The following is a 27,363-nucleotide window of genomic DNA, read 5'->3' as shown; positions in this document are numbered from 1 at the left end:
GCTTCACCCATGTTTAGACAGCTAGAAGTTGGTCTTCCAAGCTCAGCAGACATACCAACCTGTTATCCAGTGCTGCACCAACAATGAAGAAAGGTTTGTTTTTCTTGATTCTTTAGTTCTCATATTAAGGACAGAGATGATAGACTGGGTTCTATAGTTACTAACATAACTGCACAGAAATGCTAAAGATAGAGTATCCAGCTATGCAGACTATAAGCACAGCGCAGGGCTACTACAGGCATGACAGCTTTTGCAGCATGATCTTTGCCCTTGACTCACTTTCATCGTAACAATCAGCGGTGAACTTCCCAACTACAAAAAGAACATCCAATTTTTAAAACTGTATTACACCAGTCAACAACTTCCCCTAGTCTCCACCACTGCCCCTTTCCTGCCATTGCTGCTTCTCTTTGTCCGTTCCTCTGTCTCCGTAAGTGGCCATCACCCCGTTCCCCAAGCAGCTGCCTTGTTGGCATCCCACACCTGATGTTGCTGCTCTCCTTGCCCCCATTCGTCCCATCAGCGCTGCCTTTTTTCCCTCCCCATGGAGGCACACTGCTGTTTCAGGTTCTCCATGCCTCCTTTCCTATGCTAGATTCCCTCACACATGAAGTGTATTTCAGTAACGTCCTGGTATGCCAATAAACTAAAATGTGTATGAAAAGGACATTTCATCTGCACACAGTTAGCAACTATCTTCTTTCCTTCGTGCACTTAAAGCAAAGAAAATGCAAAAAACCTGCAAAGAATATAATGTCATTCAAAAAAAGCAATTCCAACAGACTAGCTCATAGTCACTATTTTAAAAGCAGAAGATAAAAATATGTCGTTCGTAAGTAGTAATTTCTTTTTAAAAAACACTCTTTGGGAATCTCTCTCCCATCTACGCCAACCAATGAGCCGACATCCCTGATTTCTGCGCACCAGCAGAACGTTCAGCACAGCTCATGGTCCCACGCCACCTTCCATGTCATCGCAACAGGATCGCAACGCTGACCTGAGGAAGAACTCGAGGCGTGTTATGAGAAAGTTTTTAGATTAATACACAGAACTGGAAGCTGTGCTGTTTACAGATAGAAAAAAAAGGAAACAGTCTGGGGTTTATGTCAGAAGTGTTTTTGTTTTGAAAGCATCTATTTTCAGAATCCCTCTTACAACACTGATAAAGGAACACAAACTATCACTTTGGGGTGAAGAGTCATGCCTCCCCAGTGGCATTGTTAAGCTCAGCCAGTGCCCTCAGTTTACTTCTTAGGGAGGGATGATCTTCTCATCAAAACAACCATCTGAGACCACCCCTTCTTGGCAAGCTCCACAGGAATAAATGGTTCTGTGGTGGCTACTGTAACCTGGAAGATCCTGAAATAATAAAGCTGGTTCATTTGGCAGAAAGATGGAGTTCTTGCTGCTCCAGTATCTACACCAAGACATATTAAAGTTTCAAGTAATGTTGCCCACCTTTTGTTACAGTACAGAAGTGATACTTTCCAGCTACTATCACCCACTACACTTTGGAATAAAGCTATTTTATGCTTGCTTTGCCAAAAGCAAAACTGCTACAATGGTAAGAGTGCTAGTTTGTATATTCCCAGGCCCCTGCAGAACCTGCTACATAGAACAAGATACTGGATGAAGGGAAACCTATGGCGATACAGCCAAGTGTCCCACTCAGATGATTTTCTATTTAGAATGGAAAATGCAACTCTGCCATGGGTGTGGAATAAAGACCCATAGACTCAACATCATCTGAGTAATGCCCAAACTTAATAGATCTATTTTTATGCTGTTATCTTAAATACACCACAGAAGAAAGGGAAGCAATGGAGAAAGAGATCTTCATTTTTCCCAAGACTGCTGAAGAAAACCCCAACAGGTAACAGAATAAGATTAACAGATTAATTTATACCCATGTAAAAAGCCTCATGATTTAAGTGTTAAGTGTTTGGTACAGCTGTGGCACTACACAACATCCATAAGGACAATTCTGAAGTAATCCCTGTAGGGTAAGAGAATGCAGCTGCCTTTCTGAAGTCTTAATGAATTTAGTTAGATAAAGGATGCCAAAATTCAGGGTGGAGTCTTCTTTTGAGCAGGGGTGGGCAGGGGAGTGGTGCCTTTAACTAGCTGAATGAAGACTGAGACCTTGTGCAGGGAGCAGAATACTAAACTCTCTGCTTCCTCCAAGTCCTGTCCTGTTCAGTGCCACGGGCAATTGGCCACTTCTGATATTTCTCTTAAATCCTCCTTGAGATTCTTGAAGAGTCTCATCAACAACCTTGAGACCTGTTTTTCAGGTGTGAAATGTAATCCTCTCCACGCTGCGGCGGAGAGCAAGGCTAGAAAGGACACAGTAGATGAGTAGAGCTACTGTATCCTACTGAGACAAGCTTTTTTTTCTTTTTCCCAGATTGAAAATATTTGCCAAATCCTCGGCACCCTGAAGCACTCAATAAGAAGTTCAGTGCCCCTGTGAACTAGAAGCTAAGTTTGGAAGTGAATGTCCTTGCTCATACTTTTAATCACGGCTCAGGAGTCCAGCAGGATCCTAGCAGCTGTGCGGGGTCAGGATGCAACCTTCCTGAATCCTTCCTGTGACACAGATTAGAGTGGGCTCATTTAAATTAGCAAGAAAAAAGCCTTAATTTAATTAGAAAATGTGCATGTTTTCTTTTATTTTTATGTTATTCTGTTGTTTTCCAGTAGAAGGGCTGATACTTGCTACCTAAGTTTTTATTTTTTTCTTTCACTAACCATAGATTTTTAAAAAATAAATGGTTCTTTTTGTCGACAAAAATACACTGCATATTCACTTAAGCAATTCCACTGATTAACACATTTATTCTAAGCCTTAATTCTTCAATGTTATGGCAGAACACAGTAATTTACATTTCCTACTTACTAAAGAGGACTAATTTATTTACCCTTAATTTATATCTGCTTTCTTTTGGATGTAAATTAGAATTTTATTAAAGTGCAGAAAAAACACAGCTTCAGAAACTGGTATTAGTCAGTCAGCCAGTTAAACATACTAACTTTTCACAGAAAGAATGCATTTAACACTATTTATTAAAACAGACTTTGCACATAATATTAACTGGTTTACTAACAAACACCTGCAGTTAATGGATTGAACTGACAGTTTTTAATCACTGTGTCCATGATCTTTTAGTTTTGAGGTTTGAGTTTTTCCTCTTGTTTTTTAAAGGAATACACTAGAAGTGAAACAAGCTTTTAGGATTGTTCTCTTCCTAAAAGTTTCTCAACTTTGAATGAAACAGTTACTGAACTCAAGTAAACTGAAATGAGAAAATAATTTTGCTGCATTTGCAGAATGACAAGAGCTGTCCCAAGTAGATTAGTCACTTCAAAAAACCTCTGGGTTCAGGTGCTCAGCCAGAAACATCTCCCAGCTTAATGGTTCGGCATTCTGCAGAAGAAAATAAGACTGCCTGAAAAGATGAAGTGTGTGCACATTGGGCTCTTCACCACTATTTTTCAAACTTCCCAAATATGTCACATACAGAAGTATAAATGAAGCAGTGTCTATTCATACTGTAGCAGTACAACGATTCTCTTTTTAAAAAATAATACTTTTTAAAAAATAATTTTAATAGAGATTACCAAATTGATGCAGGTCTTTCACAGCTTCCTATTTCCATAAATTTATTTGAATAGCTACATTTTAAAGTGTAAATACATTTGATCTATTTTTAAAATAATTTTTATACTATAAATGTTCATTAAATGTGTATTACAAATGGAAAAGTAGGCAGCTGCAGCTGATAAAGCAACAATCCAGCTACTCCAAATTTTAGGATCTGGGTCGATTCACAGAAGACTCTATACACAGACACTGAAATTCAGGGGGAAACAACAAAAATAAAAATGAAATAACAAACATTTTTAACAATATTTAATCTGAAGAAGTTTTCAAATTTTCAACTTTTCTTACATCTGTCACAAAATTTACTATTATAAAACCAATGGTTTTTTTAAGCTTAGCCTCCTAATTTCTCAGTTCTTGCACCTGTCAATACTAGTTTAACTAGATATCAGATTAGACAACATATTCTGAATTATTTCTCAGATAAAAATTATCTAGGACCAACACCTTGGAATTAAATGTATTTATAAATGCAATTTACAGCTCTTTCACAGTTCACAAACTTAATGCAAAACTCGAGGATTTGTATAAGTAAAAGCAAACCTAGAGAAAATTCGTACTTCTCTATCTACCAGAAATAGATCCCTAAGGCCTATAATATCTAACAAGATTGCCACTTGAGCTTTTTATCGGTACAGCAGATTTTCTGGTTTGCAGCTGTGTCACGACCATTGAGTAGCCTCAGTTCCTCATGCTCAGTCATTTCATCTTATACTTTCTTCCCAATCCTCCAACAATATCCCCAACAATCTCCAGCAATACCCCCAACCTATGGCAACCCCAAGCTGTGTCAGCACCACCAGATTTTTTTTACCTGGTCATTACCGAAAGTAAAACAACAGACCGATCTCAAATTGCCCTTTGGGATCTTCTAATTAGTAACTTCTCTCTAATGAGACAATCCCTCCCATAAACAAAACTCATTGCCCTTTCCTCATTAGCCAGTTCCTTAGACAGTTCAGGTTTCTTACACTAACCCCCAGCTAAACTAAAATATATTGGCTCATGTAAAGTGCTTTAAAAGCCTTGCTGAAATAGAAATAGGTTTCATCTGCTGCATTTCCTTGCCTATAGGATAAGTTATCTTATCAAAAAAGATATCAGGTAACTCTGGTAGTAACCGTTTTTGGGATACTGTGTTGCATTTTAACTCAAAACATTTGGTCATCAATTATCCTGGCCTGGCCTCTATTTCTGCTTCCTTCCCCCGGCCTCCTCCCCTCGATGGTAAAATATCCCAAAACCAGTGGACATAAGTACCAAACCTTGAGTAAGAGATGCTGCTAGTAATGAAATACCTTCCACTAGAGGAATACTAGAGGAACACCTATTAGAGCAAGGTCAGTCTTTTTTCTCAATTAAGGGAATATTTGGACTTACAAGTGCTATAATTTCATTAGATACGAAGGAAACGAGTTCACAAAATGGGCATTCTGGCATTTCTAAATGATCTTAGATACCTATCTAAAACTCTGCTTTGACAGCTTTCTGACAGACTCTAAAAAATTGGGGTTTTTTTTGTTTGTTTTATGCTCCTCAACTTCCGGACAATCCAAATAAAACACAGAGCGAGTGTGCCAGCTCCTGCATGCCTACATCATGTGAGTATAGATGTGAACATAGATGCAGGAAAATTAATCCCAGCAGTGAACATGGATTTGTTTCCCAAGTAGAAAGGAATTCACAGCTTCGAATGAATGAATGAATGAATGAAAGTAAATAATTATAAAAAATAAACCTCCTGGCCAAAATAAATAATTTTATTAAACAAACAGATGGAATTGTAAGGAGGAAACAAAACTCTCCTTTTAAGTCTTAAAACCAAAATTGCTTCTGTTGTCTTTGATTTGATATAAGTTGTACTAAAGGTCAACGAACACTGGAACAAATATTGCTAAATACTGTACTCAATGGATAAAAAGAAACATGAAAGTTTGGCCTTATTGTACATAACACATCAGACAATGATCTCACCAAAGTTACCAGCTGGGGACTTGCAAACCACATTTACCAAATAAGGGAAAATGCTTCGTGCCTGAAATCCTTTCCCAGTTACCTCACCCGGCTTTTGCTCGCGTTTCTACAATAATTGCAGAGGTCACTTTTTTAAACTCAGATGGAGTAAATCAACAGGCTATCCAATGCAAAGCTGGGTTTGTGTAGTCTCTGGAGAGAACTCAGCTTTATTTAAACTGAGTGTGTACAGAAAAGGAAGAACTGAAATATGTGCAATAAAAACAGACGAGCAAGTAGTATAAATCGAGAAGAGCAAGTGATGTAGATTTGTGTATTGCTGGTTTGATTACAAACACTAATGTTTTATGGGGAATGGTTCTCATATTTGATGGGTACCTTCAGGTTTTTGAAGTGCATGTGAAGAATTGGTCTTTAATGTTATTCTTGCGACGTTCTGAAGACACTTGAACTTTGCACTCCGGGTTTATGCTGTTCTTGTATTTGAAATATAGCTTTGTAACATCAACAGGGTATGTTTTATCCTCCATATTTTCTTTGATTTCTGTGATCATATTTTTGCCTGAACTTGACATAGTTTTGAAGAAAGAATAAAGTATTCTCATTCTCTGTATTAAAACACAACAATAGTATAGTCCTACAGAGTTCCTCATGATAGTAAGAATCTTGCAAAGTTACTTATTATTTGATTGCCATAGTGAAAAATGTCATTAATTTATAACATTTTCTCTTTTTTTTTCCTCTGTGTGTGTGGTGGGGTGATGGTGGGGATTGCTTGTTTTTATCTCCAGCTGAGTTTTATCTGGTGTTTTAGAAAAGAAAGAAAAAAGCCCAGTAAGCACTTTTAAGCACTGTCTCTCATAATCTTCCCCTCAGTAAAAATCTGACAGTAGAACCTAATATCATTTCCTATTATTTATATCGGTAACACAACGATCTATTTTTTTTTTCCTCCAGAAAATATGGAAACACATCTTAACAGGGTACTAAAATTAGTAATTTCAAAGTCCAATTAGAAAAGAGAGAATACAACACTCACCACTGCTTATAAAATGTGCTCTCACAATGTAAGGCTGTTCACAAACGCCAGCTGCTTGCATCTCTAGCTACTGCTGAAATTGTCAATGCAAAAGGCATATACAATTAACCTCATGCTTCTACACTTACTCACTTAAAATGTCAGCCCATAAGTTATGATGCAAATTAATTGTAAATTCACAGCTCTAGAAATATATATGACATAACTACCAGCTATCCTGTGGAGTCTGCACCATCTCAGCCTCTCTTCGGAGAGGAACAAATACACGGAAATGTTTTGGGCTTTTTGGGGAGAGAAGGATGACAGAGAAAGAGGAGCGAGTTTGGGTTTGATATGAATACAATTCTACACACTGCTGTAAGTTAATACTAAGGGAAAAAACAGCTCAAACCTGGTATTTCAGAGCAAAAGTAACAGCTGATACATGGTCCATACAGCTGACGTGTTTAGAGAAGACCTCAAATAAAAAGTGACATTCTCAGTGTCCTGTGAAACTTGATGCTGAAATCCAAGAAATAATAAAGCATCTACGTTTCTTGTTTTGTTATCAGTTCAGATCACCCCAGACGAGTTCAAAGAGCCAAATCTCTGTGCAAGCTTTCATTAACTGCAGATAACTAACTAGCAAGCTCAACTCATCCTATATTTATAAGAGTTCATAAATGCTCAAGGGTTGAGCCCAGTGAACAGAAGTGGAGGTAAGCCATTTGACCACATTCTCTACTAACAATGAGTTTCAGAAAGCCCAAATTTCTACTCTATTTCATACTGGTCTCATTATTCCTAAATCACACGTTGCTAGTTTGTAATTACTAGAAAAACAGTATTAAATGTAATTAATCACTCACTTCTTTGTGTTGATCCCATTTAGTTAAAGGCCAACTGTAATTGCTTCTGCTGATAAAAATCAATTCAGAGGCAAACATTTGAAACTGTTTCGCAATCTGGGTTATACAGGCAGTCGGACTCTCCCATTTTTGAGCTTGACAGTTGAACTCCATGAGCAGCGCAAGAAAAGATGAGTTTATTTGACATTTTATCAAACAATGAGCTGGGAGAGCTCTCTATATGGTAGCAATATGTCAAGCCAGTATCCTGGACTGCCCAAAACACACATTGCGCTGCATAATAAAGTGCATTAGGCACTGGAACAAGAGTTAGCCAGCCAGGCTCTCTCCTGAACTCATTCAGTACACTGTTGTGTGACCACAGACAAGTCAAAACGATCACTGTTTCCACAAATTACATAAGATGGGCAAATGGCCATATTTTATCGGGAAGGGATATAGAAAAGAAACCAGCTGTTGTGGTATACCGAACAGAGAGGACTCAACCTGTCCTGTAGTGCCCTGCCTTTAATGTTAAACACTTGCTGATTCAAAAAACAAAGGAGTCATCTTGAATTAGATCATTAAATATGTGTTGACATCTACTGAGTGATATACTCAAAGGGGATAGAAGCGTCTTTTACAACTCTGCAGAAAGCCCTGTGAACCACCTGTGGATGGTCTCCTTGACGTACCAAGACAGTCAATAGCATGGCAGGTTAGGCTTTCAAACAGGTTCTCTGCAGAGAAGAATTATAACCCTTAAACTATAGGAATATGAAATGAAATGGTAACACAAAGAACTGAACAATGCAACTAAAACCTATTGAAAATTACAAATAATTTTGTGCTGGGATTAAATTCTGATTTGTGCAGCACGGTAAATAAACTCCCAGCCCTGCATCTCACAGCAGCACAGGGGTGGGACAAGAAAAGAATGCAGTTGTACACAAAAACATATCAAGCAAGAGGGTAAGGAACATCCATTTCAGAGAAATCTGACCTCAAGTTCACAGTAAAAATTCCTCTCTAACATTTACTTAGTTCCTGTGTGGAAGCAGTTTCATCTGTTTGCTACACATTCACAATAGCAGTACAAAAAGTATAAACCTTCAGTCTCTCTTTCCAATAGCTCTGTTGTTCTTCTGAGGTTGTTTGAGTACAGCACAAGCACAACCTCAGCTACAACATCAAAGAGAGATTTTTTTCATACCTGTTTAACCTTAAAAATGGAAAATTTCCCAGAAAATTTTATGAGTGCCAGTACAAGATGCAAAATGTTTCAGAACTAGCAAATTTTTGTAGACAGAAAGAACTGTTACTAACCATACTTTTAATTGACTACCACAGCCTTTATGCATCTCTCTGAGATTATGATCAAAGCAGTCATTGATAACCACTTAAGACTCCAGCATCAGACTGAAAATAGCTCTTCTAGACTAACAGTTCATTCCAACACCTTTTTTCCCCAATATATATGATTTCCTGGGCTGACTACTGAACCCTGGTATAGACAACCTCCACTCTTTCTCTTAACACAGATGTAATACTTAACACCAAATAGCTGGCTTAAATCACCAACTGGAGCACTTCCACCATGGGAAAATCTCTGGGCAATATGAATACTCTGGCAATATGAATATGAATCACTGCACTGCATCAGCTGTGTAAAGTGGAAAGGGAAAGCAGAGACGGAAAGAGAGCATGCCTAAAGCACAGTGACTTCTTTTGATCTTTATACAATAACCACTTGAAGGCCACTGCACCCACAGCAGCTGTTTGAACCCTTGGTGCAGTTCTGCGTTAACTCAAGATGCAATGTAACGTAAATGCAGACATCAGAAGATGAACAGAACTCCAGATGGTAAGAATGTGCAGTAGTAGTAAGAGCTGTACCCTATGCATATAATCACTCTTTAAACTCCATTTCTAAATCATCTCCTTTTCTGAAGAAAAGAATTCAGTATAATTTAATAATACATTTACGAGGATGGCATCAAGTATGTTTGAATACAAATGCCTGTTTTCAGTCCAGCCTTCAAAACACACTGATAAACTCTAATAAACATGAAATGCAGAACTGTTTCCACAGCCACTTACTTTTGCTGCTCCTATTTGTTCTTTACGAAACTTCTCCAGCGGTGCTATTAGCACATCATTAGCATTCTGGATCTGCAAAGTTAAACATAAAGCGTATCTTTTTAATACAGAGTATTTGCAGAAAGTGGAGTCACTGTAACTCTGCCATTGTGCAAGACTGAAAAAATTCATGTCTGTAACATTCTGGTAAGAGCATACGGGTAGGAGTTAAATAATTATGTCTTCTTTACATAAAACATACAACACGCATGTTCACCAGTCTATTACGGAACATTTCTATGACTAACTAAAGCAATTGTAATGAATGATGTAGTAAGTTTATCTGCAATATATAAAAGGATTTTCTGGTATTTTGCTTCCATTTCTTGCATCTTGCCTAAAACCAGAATAGAAAACAAAAACTTCCAGGAACATGTTTTGGCAGAACAGAGAAGACAAACATAGTAGTACTGACAGCACTGGCTAAAAAAGCTTGTGTTTACAGAATCTGAATCTTTGACAGCTGAATATTTTTGTCTATCTCTTTGGATTATACACCTAATTATACTGAACAGAGAAGAGTAAGGCAGAGAACTCTAAAAAGAAAAGTGCACAATTTACAAAATAGTCTAGATTAGATTCCTTCACTTTTCTAGTTTTAGATTAATTTAAGATGTCCTGCAGCTATTTTTATCACTTTAACCTAAACCAGGGTTCCTAATGAATCACACTTTTCTCCTCATGGCCTCTGTTTATTTAGTGTAAATGCAGTCCTGGGAACACCTCTCTGAAGACCATTCCCAGCAGGGACCACCCGAAGTGGTGTCTAGCCATTTGGGCTGGAAACACGCATGCAGCCAGCCATGTCATTGTGCCACTCACCAAAAAAGGTAGCATCATTTCACCATGTGCCTTTTAGGGACAGGCAGAATAACCAACTAAATTGACTTTACTGCAGAAAAATCAGAAGAAACTGAAAACTGCTAACACATCAGAAATAAAGCATAATAAAACACATTGTAATATTCTATTATACTAACTACAGGCAAAATTTTAGGTTTTCTGCATGAATAGCTTTTTTTTTCTCATCACCAGCCCAGTCTTTACCATAGTCATCACATTTCACATTTGGGCTTTGGCAGGTTTGGAGGTCTGGGCAAAGTTAACATGTACCTAAGCCAAATGCAAATGAATACAGCTCTTGTGACTCTTCCATAACAATAATTGGTAAGTTACATTGTCAGTTGAGCATGAAAACTTCCCAAAAGACTCTAATAATAAACATATAGAATAAACCTATTGAAACACAAACACATTTTATTTCCTCCCAAACCTAACATTACAATTCGAAAGACCACAGAATCACCACTTCTCTCAGTAGGGCAAAGTTTCAGGAAAAGTTGAGACTCTCTTTGACATCCTAATGTAACAAAGTCCAAGACAGCAAAGACAACACTTGGCATGCTCGATGATGCAGTGATCAAGACGTGCTACATTTAAAAATAAAAATCAGGCACTGAGGATGAGAAGTGTTTTCACTGCATTCACTGAGTTTTCATTGCATTCAACATGACTCCATCAGTTCGACTGGAACAGGCTAGAAAGCTGTGTTATTCTCCAAGTGGACATTTCCCCAAAATACATAGATTTTTAGGCAACATCTAGCAATCTAAGTGAGACTCAACACTTTCTACAAGGCAAAGTGCATGCACTTAACAATAGATAATCCCTATCCCAAGGATCACTAAGTAAAGCAGATTAAAATTAACAGGGTTGCAAAACTGTTAAACGACTTGCCCACAATCAGGCAGAATTGCAGTGCATGCATCTGGAAGCAGCAGCTGGAAGTTTTGATAGCTTACAGAGCATGTACATGGCTTTTGGCACATACAGAAATCATGAAGCCTTGGTGGAGTCACTGGTACAGAAGTGTGGATGCATCTTTTCTTTCTTTTTCATGTACAAAAGTAAGTTTTTTCTCTGCCTTTTACAGTCATTGCTATATACAGCAAGAATGTATCAAATACCTCACAGTTCAATTAAAAGAGGCATTCATATTATTGAAGTAGTTACTACTAATACCAGCAGTCACTGCTAGTCCTGTTGCTAGTCATTGCCAGTCAAATTAACTCCACGTGGAGCTGAATATGGCTCTTCCCTTTGCTCAACGCTATGATCTTTACGTAGCCTCCACGCCACACCAGGAGACCTCACTTCATATATTTCCCTCTTGACAGCCTTAAAATGACTGAAACACAACTACTACCAGTCTCACTACACTGCTGCAAAGCAAATGAAATGGAAGTGGAAGAACATGTTCATAGGAAGCATACGGCACTGAGAGGAGTCATCTGGGAAGTAAGTGGCTTTGCTAGGCTGAAGCACAACGTTATTTACTCCCACAGTTATACATGCAACTAGGAATGGACAGTGGGTATTGGAAGTCTAATTAAAAGATGTCACACACTTCATCTAGACAGGGTCTGTGCCTCTGAATAGATCTGCTGAGCCACATCAACAGAACATGCTTCAAGCTCACCCCTGGGCTGAAAGCTTCTACTGACAAGAGCCCTGATGTGGCAGTTCACCTCCCAGCAAAATTAGGAGCTAGGTACATAATGGGCTTTGGCAAGAGGGAACACACCAGCAAAGTACCAGAGAGAATCCCGGTGGACGCATTTCAACAGACAGTATTACAAGACATGCAATGCTCCGCTGTGAAGACTCCTGACGATTTCCACCAGGTTATGCCTAGCTTTTGGAAACTGAAAATTACAGAGGAAGAAGAATTTTTGCCTTAGGCATGCGTTTATTCATTTCCTTTTGTTGCTGATTCTTATCAATGCAATTAACTTTACATTACAGTTTCCTTGTTAAGGGTTACAAATTGGCATATAGCCCCCCCATCCTCACCCCAATTAGAAATCTAATCCTCCCACAACCATTTCTACAGAAACCTGATTGCTTTAGATAATCTGAATTTTTCACTGTGTGGTCCTAATAGAGTAACTTTCTTCCTGCCAAGACGATAATCCCTCTCCTACTCAGTTATTGTGCTAGGTTGAAAACATAGACACTTGGAACAGGCAAACAATGTCAAAAGACTGTAATGGTTTCTGTAAATAGCAACTTCAGAAATCCATGTTGTGTTTAAAATACAGATCTTATCCTTAAAAGCTTATTCAGATTAGTCACACCTTTAGAGGTTATATTTCCTTGATCCAATAGTTATTGAATGCTACACAGTTCCAGCTCCCAGCATGGCTGATATGTGGCAGTCAATCAAATAATGGGATCGTTTCTCTTGTTTGCCAAAAGCACCAGTCTTCCTCCAGAAAAAGAATGGGGGAAAAAAAAAAAAGAATCATGCAGTTTTAACTTACTGTCAGTTCATCAGCCTTTTTTTAATTAAGATGCTAGACAAGTATTAGGCAGACATAATAGAAAAATATTACCTTGACAATTGAGATAGCTGTATTAGATCTAGTAAAAAAGAAACAGATTTTTCTAAACTAAAGAACTTAATCGACTTAACTTTGGTATGCATAACTCTCTCTATTTAGCATTATTGATAAAAATACCATTAAAATAAGTACCACCAAAATCACACTGAATTTGTAAAAAATACTTGAAAATGAAACATTTAAAAAATTGAAAATACTTCTTCTAAGTCAACTTTGACAACTTACAAAGTCATTCTCTGTTTGCATAACTGCAACATTTCAATACGCTCTGACAGTCTTCCAACCCACCCTCCTTTCTTCCAGAAGTTAGCTGTGAAATTGAATTAATGTACCAATAATGAGATTAAACTGTGGCTTTTACACATCACAGAGAAACTCCACATCTATACTTGGAGACATTTTTGACTAGCAATTTTTTAAACTTTTCTATTTTACTAGAAGTTTCAATCATCAGTAGAATGAATAAAATTCAACATCAACTAACATATCCTTATGAGAATCAAAATTATTACACTATGTTATAAAGGGAAGAATAAAATTTTTGTAAACATATCTGAACATTTCCATGTCTAGATTTTCTTAAATTTAAGTAAATGTTAATTTTTGAATTAGTTTTCTAATTAGTTTTCTAGCCCTGAATTTGGGATAGTGTATGATATGCAGACTGTACACGCATCATTCATCTTCATCTTCTTTTACTTAGGTAAGACCAGTGGATATAAACAGAAATTTAACTAAAACATTGATGCAGCTGTTTATTCATTATTAAATAATAACAATATAGACACAGAAATTTTAAGCCCTGAAGTGCTTTACAAGCTTTGAGCTTCACCTGGCAATCTACAATGTTGAATTGCAGTAACAAGAACAGTTAATACCTTTTGAGCTTTATATTTTTATTTGTAGGGCTAAGGACTAAGTAGGTCTCAGAGAGAATTAATTTAACAGGATTCCCAATTGCCAGAAGACAGCAACAATATCAAGTGAGGCACTTTTGCAGTGACAGAATTAGGAAATAAATCAAGCTTATCTGAATTATAGTAAAATGCTTTAACTATGAAAAAAATTTTGTGTTATATGTTGTATCTGGGAAAGACATTTTTTGCTCCAAATCTGCTGTGAGTACTTTTCACTGGACACAGAATTATCACACTTGCACATGGGAAATAAAACTCATTTCCCTGAAGTACTGAATGACTCACGAATTCTGAATGCTGACAAACACTAACTTGTTTCATGTTGGTATAAGACTTCTAGAAAATACCAACTAAATTCTTTCAAAGGCGGCAACAAATCTCATAGCTAATATATTCTTAGTAATGCATTTCTAATGTAGAAACATACTGCTCTGATAGACAAAAAGAAATAATTTAATTTGAAATCCTTCCCCCAATTCCAAACAATTCCTAACATCTGATCTGTCAGAAAAAACACTTCTTTTAGTCTGTGGCCTGTACCAAAAGCTCCAAATCAATATAACTTCAAATACAACAGCAGAGACCAAATGCAGACAACCAGGCATTTATGTAACTTAGTTATGTATCAGGTTTACATGCTATGGAGAATATAAACAAGTCATAATAAAACATTAGTCATGTATTTAAGTCCTCAGTTTCTATTTTAAAAGTTTAAAAGTGTAAATATTACATAAAGTTAATAATGTGAATTTCAGTGCCTGTAACTACGTGACCTTAGTAGGACAAGTATTTTTACAGCTTTATATGGAAAACTCTACACAAACAAATCACATACTTAGAAAACAAAGAATTTAACATATTTGAAGTTTAGCTTAATCACTCTCACATTTACAAGAAAAGTTGATATCAAATAATATCCAAGCTTGTGTTAATTTTCTAAAAATACCACTACTAATGCCAGTTATTTCAAGCAGAGTTGAAATTCAGATGATGTTAAAGCAGGTTCAGAAGACTACTAAGTTTTAACTACAAACTAGTAAGAACATCAGTTGGACACTTCCATGTACAATGTGTAATGCAATATTCTAGCAAAAACCTAGTGCTGTATCAAGTGGCTTTAATACATTGCCACAAGGAGATGCTTATAAATCACATGCCAATCAAGGCTGGCAGTAGTTATTTAGGGCTGAATAAATTACTTTTCTCTAAGTTTTTTCAAGTGAACGTTATTTTTTAATTTTCTATATCGCATAGCTTACGTTTAAAAATAAATTACTATAGTGTCATACCTAAAATGACTGTTCCTTGAAATAGTCAAAAAATGACACAGGAGAATATGCACAAAGGCTGCCTTCAGCACAGAAAGGCCAGTCTCCTTACGGAGTCCTCAGGAAAGATTAGAGGAAGAAACACTCTGAAGAACAATATAGAGGAGGAACCTAACTTCAGATGTTACATCTCCTCAAGAAATTTTCTCTTCTACTGATTACAGAGCAAGCAGAAGGAAAATCAGCCACCCTTGGATAAAGTCAGTCTTCGTAAATATTCCTGCTTCAGATTCTACCATCAATTTTTTAAACCTAAACATTTTTATTCTAAAAAAGTACACATTGATATAAGGTGTATATATACACAGGAAAAAAATATGGTATGTACACATATTTTAAACTTAACATTGCAATCATAATTTCAGGTTTTGTGTATCTTGACTTTGCAATTACTTGGTAGGGGTCTTGGTAAATAAAGGCTTCCTGATACATTTTTCCCTCAGAACATTTAATTATGAGTGAGTGGATAAACTAGATTTGAAAGCTTTATCTTTCCAAGTATTTGCCATAATATTCTGTCCTGTTTTTTTCACTTTCAGAAATACTCACTATTCCAGAAATACTGATTTTCGGAGAGATGAAGTAAGATAGAGGTTTTGTTAGAAGCATCCATATTTCAGATGTCCTACAGAAAGAATAATGTGTCATTTTATCTGTGTCCTCCAATGATGCCGTAGTACTTTAAGGCTTGGATATCAACTCCTGTTCTGCTCCCATCAATGCCTCTTTCTATTTCTAGGCTATGAAAAATTGACAAAGTTAAAGACAAGTACAGATGCTGTATCCAATTCTGTATGAACCAGGAGGAGGTCCTGAACTTCCCCTTCATCTGGGAAGTGATATCCCTTAAGGTTCATCTGAAAAGAAACTGGTGACATACCCAATTTTTGAGTGACGCTGAGACAGAGGCAAGTACTACTAGAAAGCACAGAACCTCATTTATAGAGAACTAAACTTGATCTTGAAAAGTAGATCATTGGTGAGACCTTAAGATCTGAGACAGTTTAGGACACTTTTGATGGAATTTTGACAATCCCATATCCTGACCAAAACCAGATTCTCCTGCAAAGCTCAAATCTTTCTGGCACGGAAAAACTTAAGGCGGAGACTGCAGGAGAGAGTGATCCTGACACCGTCAGAGCTCTCCACTTCCATGGTCAGTTTTGCCTTAACTCCACGCATGCAGGACCCGTTTGCTGGAGGCACTGGCTCACCACTCCTGCACTCAGCCAGCCTTCATTCTTCCCCTCCACTCATGTGGCTTTCCTCCTTCAGGACACTGTGAATTCCATGCAAGCAGGAGCATTCCAACTCTACAGTTTATTTCCCTGATATATTCAAATCCCACAACAATTAGCCAAGCATTCAATGTGACCTGCTGCCCTTCCTGGGACTTGATGCTTAACGATGGTGACAATGCAGAAATGTAAAGAAAGAGACGAGAAAGAAAATTCCAAGAGGCGCGTGCTGTTGAACTAGAGACTGAAGGAGAAGGGAAAATAAAGATTTAAAAGCTATTTTTTCAATCAGAGGTTCAGTTCTGTTAAATCCTTCAGTTCAAGCAAGCTGTTGCAGAAATTTGTATTATTGTACATATTGCAAGACAGTGCATCTTTCACACACATCAGGGTAATGATACTTTACTTTATTACAAAGAGACCCCACACATTTTCATAGTTTTTTCACTTCTTTTTGTGAAAAACACTATTCTCCTCTTCCAGACAGAATAAGACCCTTCACAAAATTAATAGCCCTCCAATGTGGTGTTAATTTTAACTCTGCTTTCTCCTCCACCAGTCTGCAGTACAGGTAAGCTACAGGGCAAGATAGGCAGAGAGTATCACACCAACTGTAATTGAGACTAGTACTAACAGAAAGAAATTACATTCTGAATGTGAGAAGGAAAAGAAACATTTCATCATTCTTGAAAGCATGATGAGCACCAGGACTGTACTTGTACCATTTTGTGTGCTAATGGAACAAAGAAAAGCCCAGAACCTTGCTGAGGGAAGCCAATTAAAGGATTACTCCCAGGACTGCACTTGAAGGGAAAAAAGAAATAAAAAATAAAGAAAATAAATAAATAAAATCAAAGAACAAACAGCCGCACTCATGCTAAGAAGATTGCTAAGCACAGTATAAAAACAAGCAAACATTGCAGACAGTACTGTGACTATCTTTGTGATCACTAACCAGATGCGACCTTCTCTCATAAACTGGGGAGAATATCAAATGCCAGGAGGTCCTCTTGGCCTCTCTCTCCCATGTGGTAGTTTCCTTTGTTCCTCCCATGTAACAGGCAAGGAATAAAATGTTACAGTTTGCAATCAATATATTTTGTGAGCTCATTGGCAGGAATGAGTGAGTACACATGATTTTAGAAATACTCCATTATACCTTTTTTTTTTTCTATTTTTAAACTATCCACTGTCCCATTAAGCACAGCATGTAATTAAAAAGAATTAAGTTTAAAATATTTTCACGACATCAGTACATGAATCATTAATAAGGTGTTTATATAAACCACATTTCATTCATTTTACACCCAACAGTCTCTGAGCTGTTTCCACGTGCTCCTAAATGAGGTGAAGATGACCTCTGCTCTCTCAGATGAGGGTACAACATAGCAAGTACCTATCAAATACAGCCCAACTCTCAAGAAACTTGCCTTTTTTGTGGTTATCTCCATCTCTATGGCAAATTACAACATTTATGGTACTTCAGCACTCAAAGATCCCAAGGTCCAGTACAACCTTTCATAAAACCAGTAACTCCTCTTGGAAGGAAAGGAGGCACCAATGTCCTCCATGTGTTCAACGACTGTGGAGCAGAAGCTCCTTTCTTCCTCCCAGAAGACAAGCCTTGTGAATGACCCTGAAACTCTGGCCCTTTGAGACCACTCTGTACTAACACTGGTTAACTTTCTTTGGGACCAAGTAACAACAGAGAAATATGAACTCTAAGGACTAGCATTAAGAGAATAGAGAAAGAAAAAAAGTATTTTTGAGTTCAAATAACAGCTCCCCCAAGAAAATATGGGAACTTTAAGTGTCCCCTAATGAACCAGTCCATTAACTCAGGCAATTAACTCAGTCACTCAACATTAGATATCCACAGTCTCTGCACTTGATGCAGCCACATAAGCTTCCCTTTCCAATCAATGGGGAGAAGTAAGCACACGATTCCTGTGATCCATTCGGACACTTTTCAGACAAGATACGTCACATCATGAAATTGCCAGATTCTCTGCAATCAAACTCATTTGCTATTTTGCTTTCATGAAGATAATTCTGAGTAGGTGTATAAAGCCTAAATACAACATCATTTAGATGTTTCCAAAAGAAAGCAAATGAATGTCTGAGCCACTGGGCCTGAAGCATGCTCTCACTCAGGAATATTGCAAACCCATTTAAAGTTTTATGGGACAACCCAAAAAAATCTGGGACTGGGAAAAAGAATCACTTCTCATTCAGCAGAAAGCAGCTAGATTCAACAGAGACAGCATAAACATTATAGACATTACAGGAGTCACTAAAGGTTAATGTTAAGTTAACTTCACAGTCCAAAGTTACACTCACAAAGGTATATGGCACTCCTAATACGTAACCAAACAGGTAAAGTACAAATGCAGTCATACTCCCAAAATGATGAAGAATAGGGAAAAATAGGGAACATATAAGTTATATTTTATTTTATTGGGTAATACAGAATATGGCTTATTCTTAGGCACAAAATGAAATAATATGTCTGTACCTTTTTATTTCCTTTTATTTAATTAATTTGTAGCATAGTTGTTACAGTTATCACTGACCGATATACGTGTGGAGTGCTGAAACAGGTACATTCAAAACTGCTCATCTGATCTAGGCTATTTTGCCTGTTAAAATACAAATTTGCCATTGTGTATCCCTTCTCTTTAAGATGCGACTTCATTCAGTCTCAGAAATAAGCATTCTGCCCTACGTCACGGAGTCCCACGGCAGCATGCTGCCTCTACTACTCATGCTTTCTGTCATTAATGGGTATTAAGACACCAGAGTCACCAGTTGACTCTGGAACATGGCAGCTAACTGGTGTCTGACAGAGACAGGGCTCATCCAGGGAGCTCACCGAAGCGGAGTATGGAAACCAACAGAAAAAACAGATCTTCAAGAAATCAGAAGCTCCCACCATCTGACCCTATTCACTTAATACTGCTCCAGAAACATCTGAACATCATTATGTTACCTAATGGCAAGGTCTTACAGAAGTACAGGACAAATTCCCAACAGAACAAACATTTAACAGAACTATACAGGAAGTAAGAGGTCTTATAAATGACTTCAAGCATCTTATGATTTTTTTTTAATGAGTTGTTCATCTCTTCATGAACCACAACCATAACAGACAATACTTAATGACTGCAAGACTGGACTTTGATTTTAGGCATTGCTCAGTGAATGACAAGACACATAGGGAAGCAAAAAAAAGGCATTTAGATGAGAATAATTGTACCATGAAGTTATGGCAGCAAGTTTCACATGCATCTCAACAGTTCTTGTTTTGCATAATGAGGCAGATTATTTCTGGCTGAATTTATCACTGCAGGCAAAAGAGAGTAAAGTTAGCCACAAAATTTCCGTATATTAAAAGTTTTTAAAGATGGAAGAATGGTGTTTGGCATATCTAGGTAAGTATATTATCTACACGTTCATTTAATACTTCTTTTTAATGCTATTCACCTTTAACTATCTTGTTCACTCAATGCATTCATTGCCTGTGATGTCTCTGGAGGGAAAAGCTAAATATTCATTCCATCTGTTTTAAATTCCACATCTGAGAATTTGCAGTAAGCTTAAAATGTCTTTGTTGCCTTATAAAAACTTAAAGAGAAAATATCATTATATTTAAACTCCCAGAATTGCTGTTATTTTACAATAGTTAAGTTTTAATGTTTGTATGCTAATCTGTTTTGGTCATAAACACAAGATTCTTGGGCATTGTCAGATTACTAATACCTGAAGCAGAACTTTAAACAGCACCAAGCGGAACCTACTCAATTCCCACTGTTTGTGGAACAGAAATTGCATTTATTATAAACCTCTTCTACTAAATGGTTTGGTTTGATAAACCAAATTTACTGTTAAAGACATTTTAATAGCTGATGCTCAAACTGTACTGCTGAGTTGAGAAAGTGCAGCAGATACATATTATCAATCACTTCAACTAGCAGCAAAGTCAAAGGCTACAAACCTGCCACATACCCAGTGAAAAAACTGCTTCTGGTAACATGTGGTGGCAATGAGATGTCTAATATATTTTATGGACAGCCTTAAAAATTATTTACACCATATAATACAATGCCATCTACGTACAGAAAGCAGATTTGTTCTTGGAGGAATATTACACACCTTTCAAGCATTGTGAACTGCTGAAGTGAAATTGCTACAAACACCTTTATGTTAATTCTATTTTACATCTTCAAGATACACAAAACAGAGCCTTAATTAAGAAAACGGATTACTGAAAACAGTCATGTTCCATATATATGCACATGTATATGTATAAATGTATATATGTATGAAGTCAGATATTCTCTTATTTTCTCATAATTCTTTATTTTACTGCAAATCTCAAAAGACTGCTAGATTTATTTTTCTTTTTACATAGTTGAATGAAGAGACAGGTTAAATACCTCAAATATTTGACCCAAATATGGTCAAACCATATCTTTTCCTGCTACCATCATATTCAATGGTATTTTATAAGACAAGAGATTACATAACAAAATGTATACTTTTAGCTATTATCATCTACAAATAATACAAATTCAAATGAAAATAGCCTTCAAGAAAGACAAGACAATACATTTTAAATGATAAACAAGGAAATGAAGCGGAGAAATGAAAAACAGCAGTTGATAAGAATTCTAAGAAATAAAAATGATATTGTGCTAGTAATACATAATGATCTTGAGAAACTGACTGCCAGAGGTTGGTATCACAACAAAAAAAATCCAGCTGAATTATTAAAGGGGATGGCTAGTTTTATGACCATTAATAAACACACACTAGTTACATGTGTTAAACTGAAGGAAATCAGATCTTAGACTTGAAAGTGTTTGCAGAGTGAGCACATAACTTCCTCTCCCACTCACAGCATACAACCTGGCAAAGGAGTCCTGTGTTTGTTGAAACATTAGATGCTTCCCAGAAGAAACATCTGTGTACAAAAGGGGCCCAAACAAATTCAGATAGGTTATGCTTTATAATGTAGTTGAAGTGGTAAGGGGAAAAAATCCAAAACTAATATCATATGAAAAGTATTCATTTTAAAATTTAACTTCTTCCCTACATCTTCATTTATTTCTCCCCTTTCCCCTTGGTAGCCTGAATAAAACAATAATAAAAAAAATTGCACAGCTCTTCTCATGTGTCAAGTCTTCATTCCAAATGTCAAACACTATCCCAAGTATTACAAGTACTGAATAAAGATGTAAACACTGGCATGTTGTTAATTAGGCTTCATGGGGAAATTAGGATGCAAAGAATGGTATCAAGGGAATTGCCCAGACATGGGTTTTAACAATGCTGTTACTGCCCTCCCACAGTAACTTTTAACAAAATTGACTTCATTCCTCTCACAGTATGCCCTGCCAAGAAATGGATTTGAATAAAGGGCCCTCATTAGCAATAAAAGTTTGGAGGGTGGAAGCGCTGCTTGAACTTTGCATTGCTCAAGTACATGTAAGAAAAAGCACTTTGCTGAATTACTACCAGTGTCTGTGCAAGCCAGTCCCAGCCTGCTGGTCCTACTGTGGCAGCTGCTGCTCCCGGGTTCTTAAACAGCAACAGAAGAATAAACTTGTAGCATCCATGTACTGATACAAAAGCTTAGGATACCAGCCTTCTCTACAATTGTGGAGCTTACAGTGGCTATTCAGACCTTCTCAACTCCTAGCTAGGCTCTGAAACGTGCTCTGGGAGATGCCATGTGAAGGCTGATAGAATTATGCAATGAGTATTAATGCTCAAACCTTTTTTACCTGCTCCCTGTTAGCTTCAGAGCAAAATTTAAGGTGTTGGTGATTCCCGAGTGTAGTGGTTACAGCAGGAAAGTATCTAAGAGTTATTCAGGGTTGCTCAGAAATCTCCCTGCTGCTATTCAGAGGACTACAACCTTAGTGACAGCATAAAATGTTTTACTACTGACAGCACCACTGAACCAATCTGAAAACGAAGCATGTCATATCTACTTCCAGCAACTTACGGATCAACAGAATTGTAAACTAAGTTCCTGTAACACCACCTTTATTAAGCCATCTTTAATTCAGTTTCTCAGGCCACAGCTGTACATCAAAAATAGGGCACCTAGACCCATTTTAGGAAATTTTCATTATAGTGCATTTCTAAGAATTGAGTTTTAAACAAACAGGACAATCTACAAACCTGTCTCCATGAGTCAGTAATCTTTAATAGCCAGAGGGCTCATACAGCATGGACTACCCTTCTTGTAACTCACACAGCTACTGTTGTGTGCTAAAGGCAAAAAGCAGAACTCAAGATTCCTAAGAGCAAAAAATAATACTGAACCCAGGAAATGTGAACTCATTATGGAAATCATAGAATGGTTTGGGTTGGAAGGGATCTTAAAGGTCACCTAGTTCCAACCACCCTGCCATGGGCAGGGACACCTTCCATTAGAGCAGGTAGCTCAAAGACCTGTCCAACGTGGCCTTGAACACTTCCAGGGTTTGCACATACACAACTTCTCTGGTCAACCTGTTCCAGTGCCTCACCACCCTCATGGTGAATAATTTCTTCCTTATATCTAATCTAAATCTTCTCTCTTGCAGTTTAAAGCTATTACCCCTTGACCTATCACTACATGCCTTTGTAAAAAGTCCCTCTCCAGCTTTCTTGTAGACACCCTTTGGGTACCAGAAGGCTGCTATAAGGTCTCCCTGGAGCCTTCTCTTTTCCAGCCTGAACAAACTCAACTCCCTGAGCCTGTCTTCATAGGAGAGGTGCTCCAGCCCTCTGATCATCTTCGTGGCCCTCCTCTGGACTCACTCCAACAGGTCCCTGTCCTTCTTATGTTGGGGGCCCCAGAGCTGAATGCAGTACTCCGGGTGGGGTCTCACGAGAGCAGAGTAGAAGGGCAGAATCACCTCTCTCGACCTGTTGGTCCCTCGACCTGCTGGTATTTTGATGCAGCCCAGGATATGGTTGGCTTTCTGGGCTGCAAGCGCAAATTGCTGGGTCATGTTGAGCTTCTCGTCAACCAACACCCCCAAGTCCTTCTTCTCAGGGCTGTTCTCAATCCATTCTCCTCCCAGCCTGTATTTGTGCTTGGGATTGCCCTGACCCATGTGCAGGACCTTGCACTTGGCCTTGCTGATCTTCATGAGGTTTGCACGGGCCCACCTCTCAAGCCTGCTAAGGTCCCTCTGGATGGCATCCCTTTCCTCCAGCGTGTCGACCGCACCACACAGCTTGGTGTCGTCAGCAAACACGCTGAGGGTGCACTCAATGCCACTGTCCCTATCACCGACAAAGACATTAAACAGTGCCAGTCCCAATACCGACCCCTGAGGAATGCCACTCATCAGTGGTCGCCACTTGGACATCCAGCTGCTGATCACAATTCTGAGTGTGACCATTCCTTATCTACTGAGTGGTCCATCCATCAAATCCATGTCTCTCCAATTTAGAGACAAGGATGTCATGTGGGACAGTGTCAAATGCTTTGCACAAGTCCAGGCAGATGATGTCAGTTGCTCTTCCCATATCCACCAACGCTGTAACCCCATCATAGAAGGCCATTAAATTTGTCAGGCATGATGTGCCCTTAGTGAAGCCATGTTGGCTGTCACCAATCAGCTCCTTGTTTTCCACGTGCCTTGGCACAGTTTCCAGGAGGATCTGCTCCATGATTTTGCCAGGCACAGAGGTGAGACTGACTGGCCTGTAGTTCCCCGGCTCTTCCTTTTCTCCCTTTTTAAAAATAGGGGTTATGTTTCCCCTTTTCCAGTCAGTGGGAACTTCATCGGACTGCCACGACTTCTCAAATATGATGAATAGCAGCTTAGCAACTTCATCTGCCAGTTCCCTCCGGACCCACGGGTGCATCTCATCAAGTCCCATGGACTTGTGCACCTTCAGATTCCTTAGATGGAATAATACCAAATGTGCCTGGGGAGTGTCTAGAGAGGGACTTGTGATCACTCCTTCAGCTCAGCTACAAAGAGGATCAGGAATCTGAAGGGCAAGATGTATAAATCTGTCTCTGATTAATGGGGAGGAGGGACTCCGATACTGTTACATATAATTCACAGAAGGAAGAGACCACTTGAAAACAGTTCTTGGCTAACAGGAAGGTAAAATACATTCACAGTCAGACTCTAATGTGTTGATCCACTAGAAAATTCTCACATGAACATGCTTAAGAAAATTCCTGTTCTAGGGACTCAATAAAAGTCTTACAGAGCATTGAAGTGACTCATCTTCAGCGTGCTCAGAAATCAGAAGCCAAAAGGCATGAACCAGTTCTTCTTCACTTACTTCCTTGATCTGGGGTTTTAAATAGACTGACTTACTGTAACACAATGTTAACCATTACTGAATGCATTTTCCTCAACAGTCAGTGAAGGACTTTGCAGTGCCTGGCATGCTTATACCCAGTAACTTCACCGAAAGAGCTGGAGCAGTGAGTGGACACTGCAAAGAACCTGGTTGCTTATGAATACCTGAACACTACATGCATTAATCATTGTAAAGTAAAATTCAAATGCAGAAAGCACTGTACATTAAGGTTTTCCCTCCCTTCAATATTTTTCATTTACGTGAAAAATATTCACACCTTAACCCTATAGAAGTTTTAAATAGATTAACAGAAGCTAATGGCCAGTAAGTTAAAAAGGAAAGGGGACAAACCCAACTGACCTATGCATTGTAATTGATTGTAAAAACCCACTAGAGGATAATATACTGGGACAAGTTTGCTGCACACATCTGGGGCTCCATTTTTTTATCACCTATGCTTTTATTTATCTCTTTTCAGACTATGCCAGTGATTTTTTTTTCCCCCCCTAAAAATCATTTCACATAACAAATACCATGCATACCACCTAATCCTTCATCGCACAAGGACACACTTCAAAGAACTTCTGATTTGTCTTTGTCCTATATTCCTGTTTTCCCTTCAGTGGGCAAGAGCTCAGTGGGGTTTTTGTCACTACTGTGACTTATAACATGAGCTGGAAACTCTGTATATCCCCCTTCTGCCCATCCTCTCTCTCAGTCTCTCCTGTCTCTTAGTCTTGCTACTTAGTTGTGTCAGCAGAATTATTTTCTACATAGACAGGACTATTTTATAAAGTGTTAAAGAATGCATTTAACTTTTTCTGATCTATGAAGAATTACAAAGATGACTGAAGCTGGTAGGTTTTGTAACTAAAAGAGCTACACCTTTTTCCTCCTGTTGTTTTTTTTGTTTTTCACCAAAATTACCAGTTTCTGTCTGTCAACAAATTGTGTTGTTCAGAAGTAACTACCTTGTATCCAGAGGTGAATGACAGAAGACAACAACTTGAACACAGCACTTTGGACACTTTTGACTAGAGAAATTCTTTGCTGTGTGTATTCCATCTACACTATATAGGCACTATTTGTATCACCTGAGGAAAAAGAACCACCTGGTGTTAAAGGAAAAAAACCAAAACCAAAACAAAACAAAAACTTGCTTTTTTCTTTTTCTTCTTTAGCAAACCCCTGAAAATGTGTAGAAGACAGACATAAATCAGCATTGAATATAGTCAAGGTAGGTCATCCAGTATGAGAGGCCGCTTCTTTTTATGGCTTACTCCATGGATTGTAAGTCAGTTAAAACTGTAAAAGATAAAGTAATCACAAGCACAACCACAATGAAGGAAAACCAATTCAATTGTGTACTTACAAATTTGGGTATTTATCTTTTTATCACTACCATTAATACAAACAGTGCATGTCTCTTGACTAGGCTGAGAGTTCAAATTATAATGAAAGAAAAAGAGAACTCGAGAATGTCATTTCAGATAGTCAGCAGAAGAAAACTTTTTTGGTTTTTCTCCCCTTATGGCTCTCCAGACAAACAAAAAAAATCCTCTGCTTGAATGTTTACATTACATATTATCAAGAAGGAAATGGCTACATAAACACAGGAAACAGCATAATTGGAGCACAGAACTAATTAAGAAAAAATAGATCCAGAATTCAAGTATACCTATGCTTCACAACATTTTAAATGGTAAATTATTCTATTGAATACTTCGGTAAATGTAAATATTTTACTATGTTACAAGTATCTTTCACTTCTTAAACATTTATCACAAGAAAAGTATTTTTTTCCCATGAAGAAAAAGTAAACACAACAAAAGCAAACCTTCTTGTACTGGGTAGAGGCGGGGAGGGGGAATCTTCAATTTAAGAAGTGAAGGAATGTCTGTTTTGGTGGAGGGTTTTTGTGTCTTTTCTTTTTACTTTTTTTTAGAATTCAGTGCCTAACAGTTACAGAAATTATCTGATTAAAATAAATCTTAGCAAATAAGCAATATGATTTACTTTACAAAGTCCCTATTTTAAACCTTCCCAGACACTTTCACTTTGGCTGTTAGACCTACTTAAGAGTCACCCCAAATCAGTTCCGTATGTTTATTACTTTGTCTCTTTGCTTTTCCAAATCCTGATCTGTAAATTTTGCAGCCAGGCCTGTTTCCCTCTCTGTGCAGATGTCAACAAAACTTCTCCAGAGTGGAGTGAATGCACCCCAAAGAGGCCTCCTTGTGAGGTCCATTACGATGTAAAGGGAAAGTTGGAAATCAATAAAAGAATAAATAAACACTTAACTAATCAAAGTAAGAACTTTCTGACTTACTATGAAAAGTATAAACAATGTTTTTTAATTAGCATACATTATCCCTTAAGGGATGTTGAGCTGTCAGACTCACTACAGCATTTATTTTAAAAAGCTTTATTTGTCAGAATTCCTGAGACTGATTTTAAATATGCTTTCCTCAAAAAACCAGAGAGCCAGAGTTTGGGTGCCTTCTTTCT

General features: G+C 37.8%; 1 protein-coding gene across 1 annotated transcript in view; it reads right to left on the bottom strand.

The window, feature by feature from the left end:
* ARHGAP42 (Rho GTPase activating protein 42) overlaps positions 1 to 27,363 on the bottom strand; it is a 166,374-nt gene that overhangs the window by 64,658 nt on the left and 74,353 nt on the right. Inside the window, exon 4 of the mRNA XM_059816233.1 lies at positions 9,605 to 9,676. Within this exon, the coding sequence (XP_059672216.1) occupies positions 9,605 to 9,676 (72 nt within the window). The remainder of the gene's footprint in view (positions 1 to 9,604; positions 9,677 to 27,363) is intronic.

Source organism: Gavia stellata, chromosome 1, assembly GCF_030936135.1.
Source record: "Gavia stellata isolate bGavSte3 chromosome 1, bGavSte3.hap2, whole genome shotgun sequence".
Lineage (NCBI taxonomy): Eukaryota > Metazoa > Chordata > Aves > Gaviiformes > Gaviidae > Gavia > Gavia stellata.
This window is presented reverse-complemented; position numbering and strand designations above follow the sequence as displayed.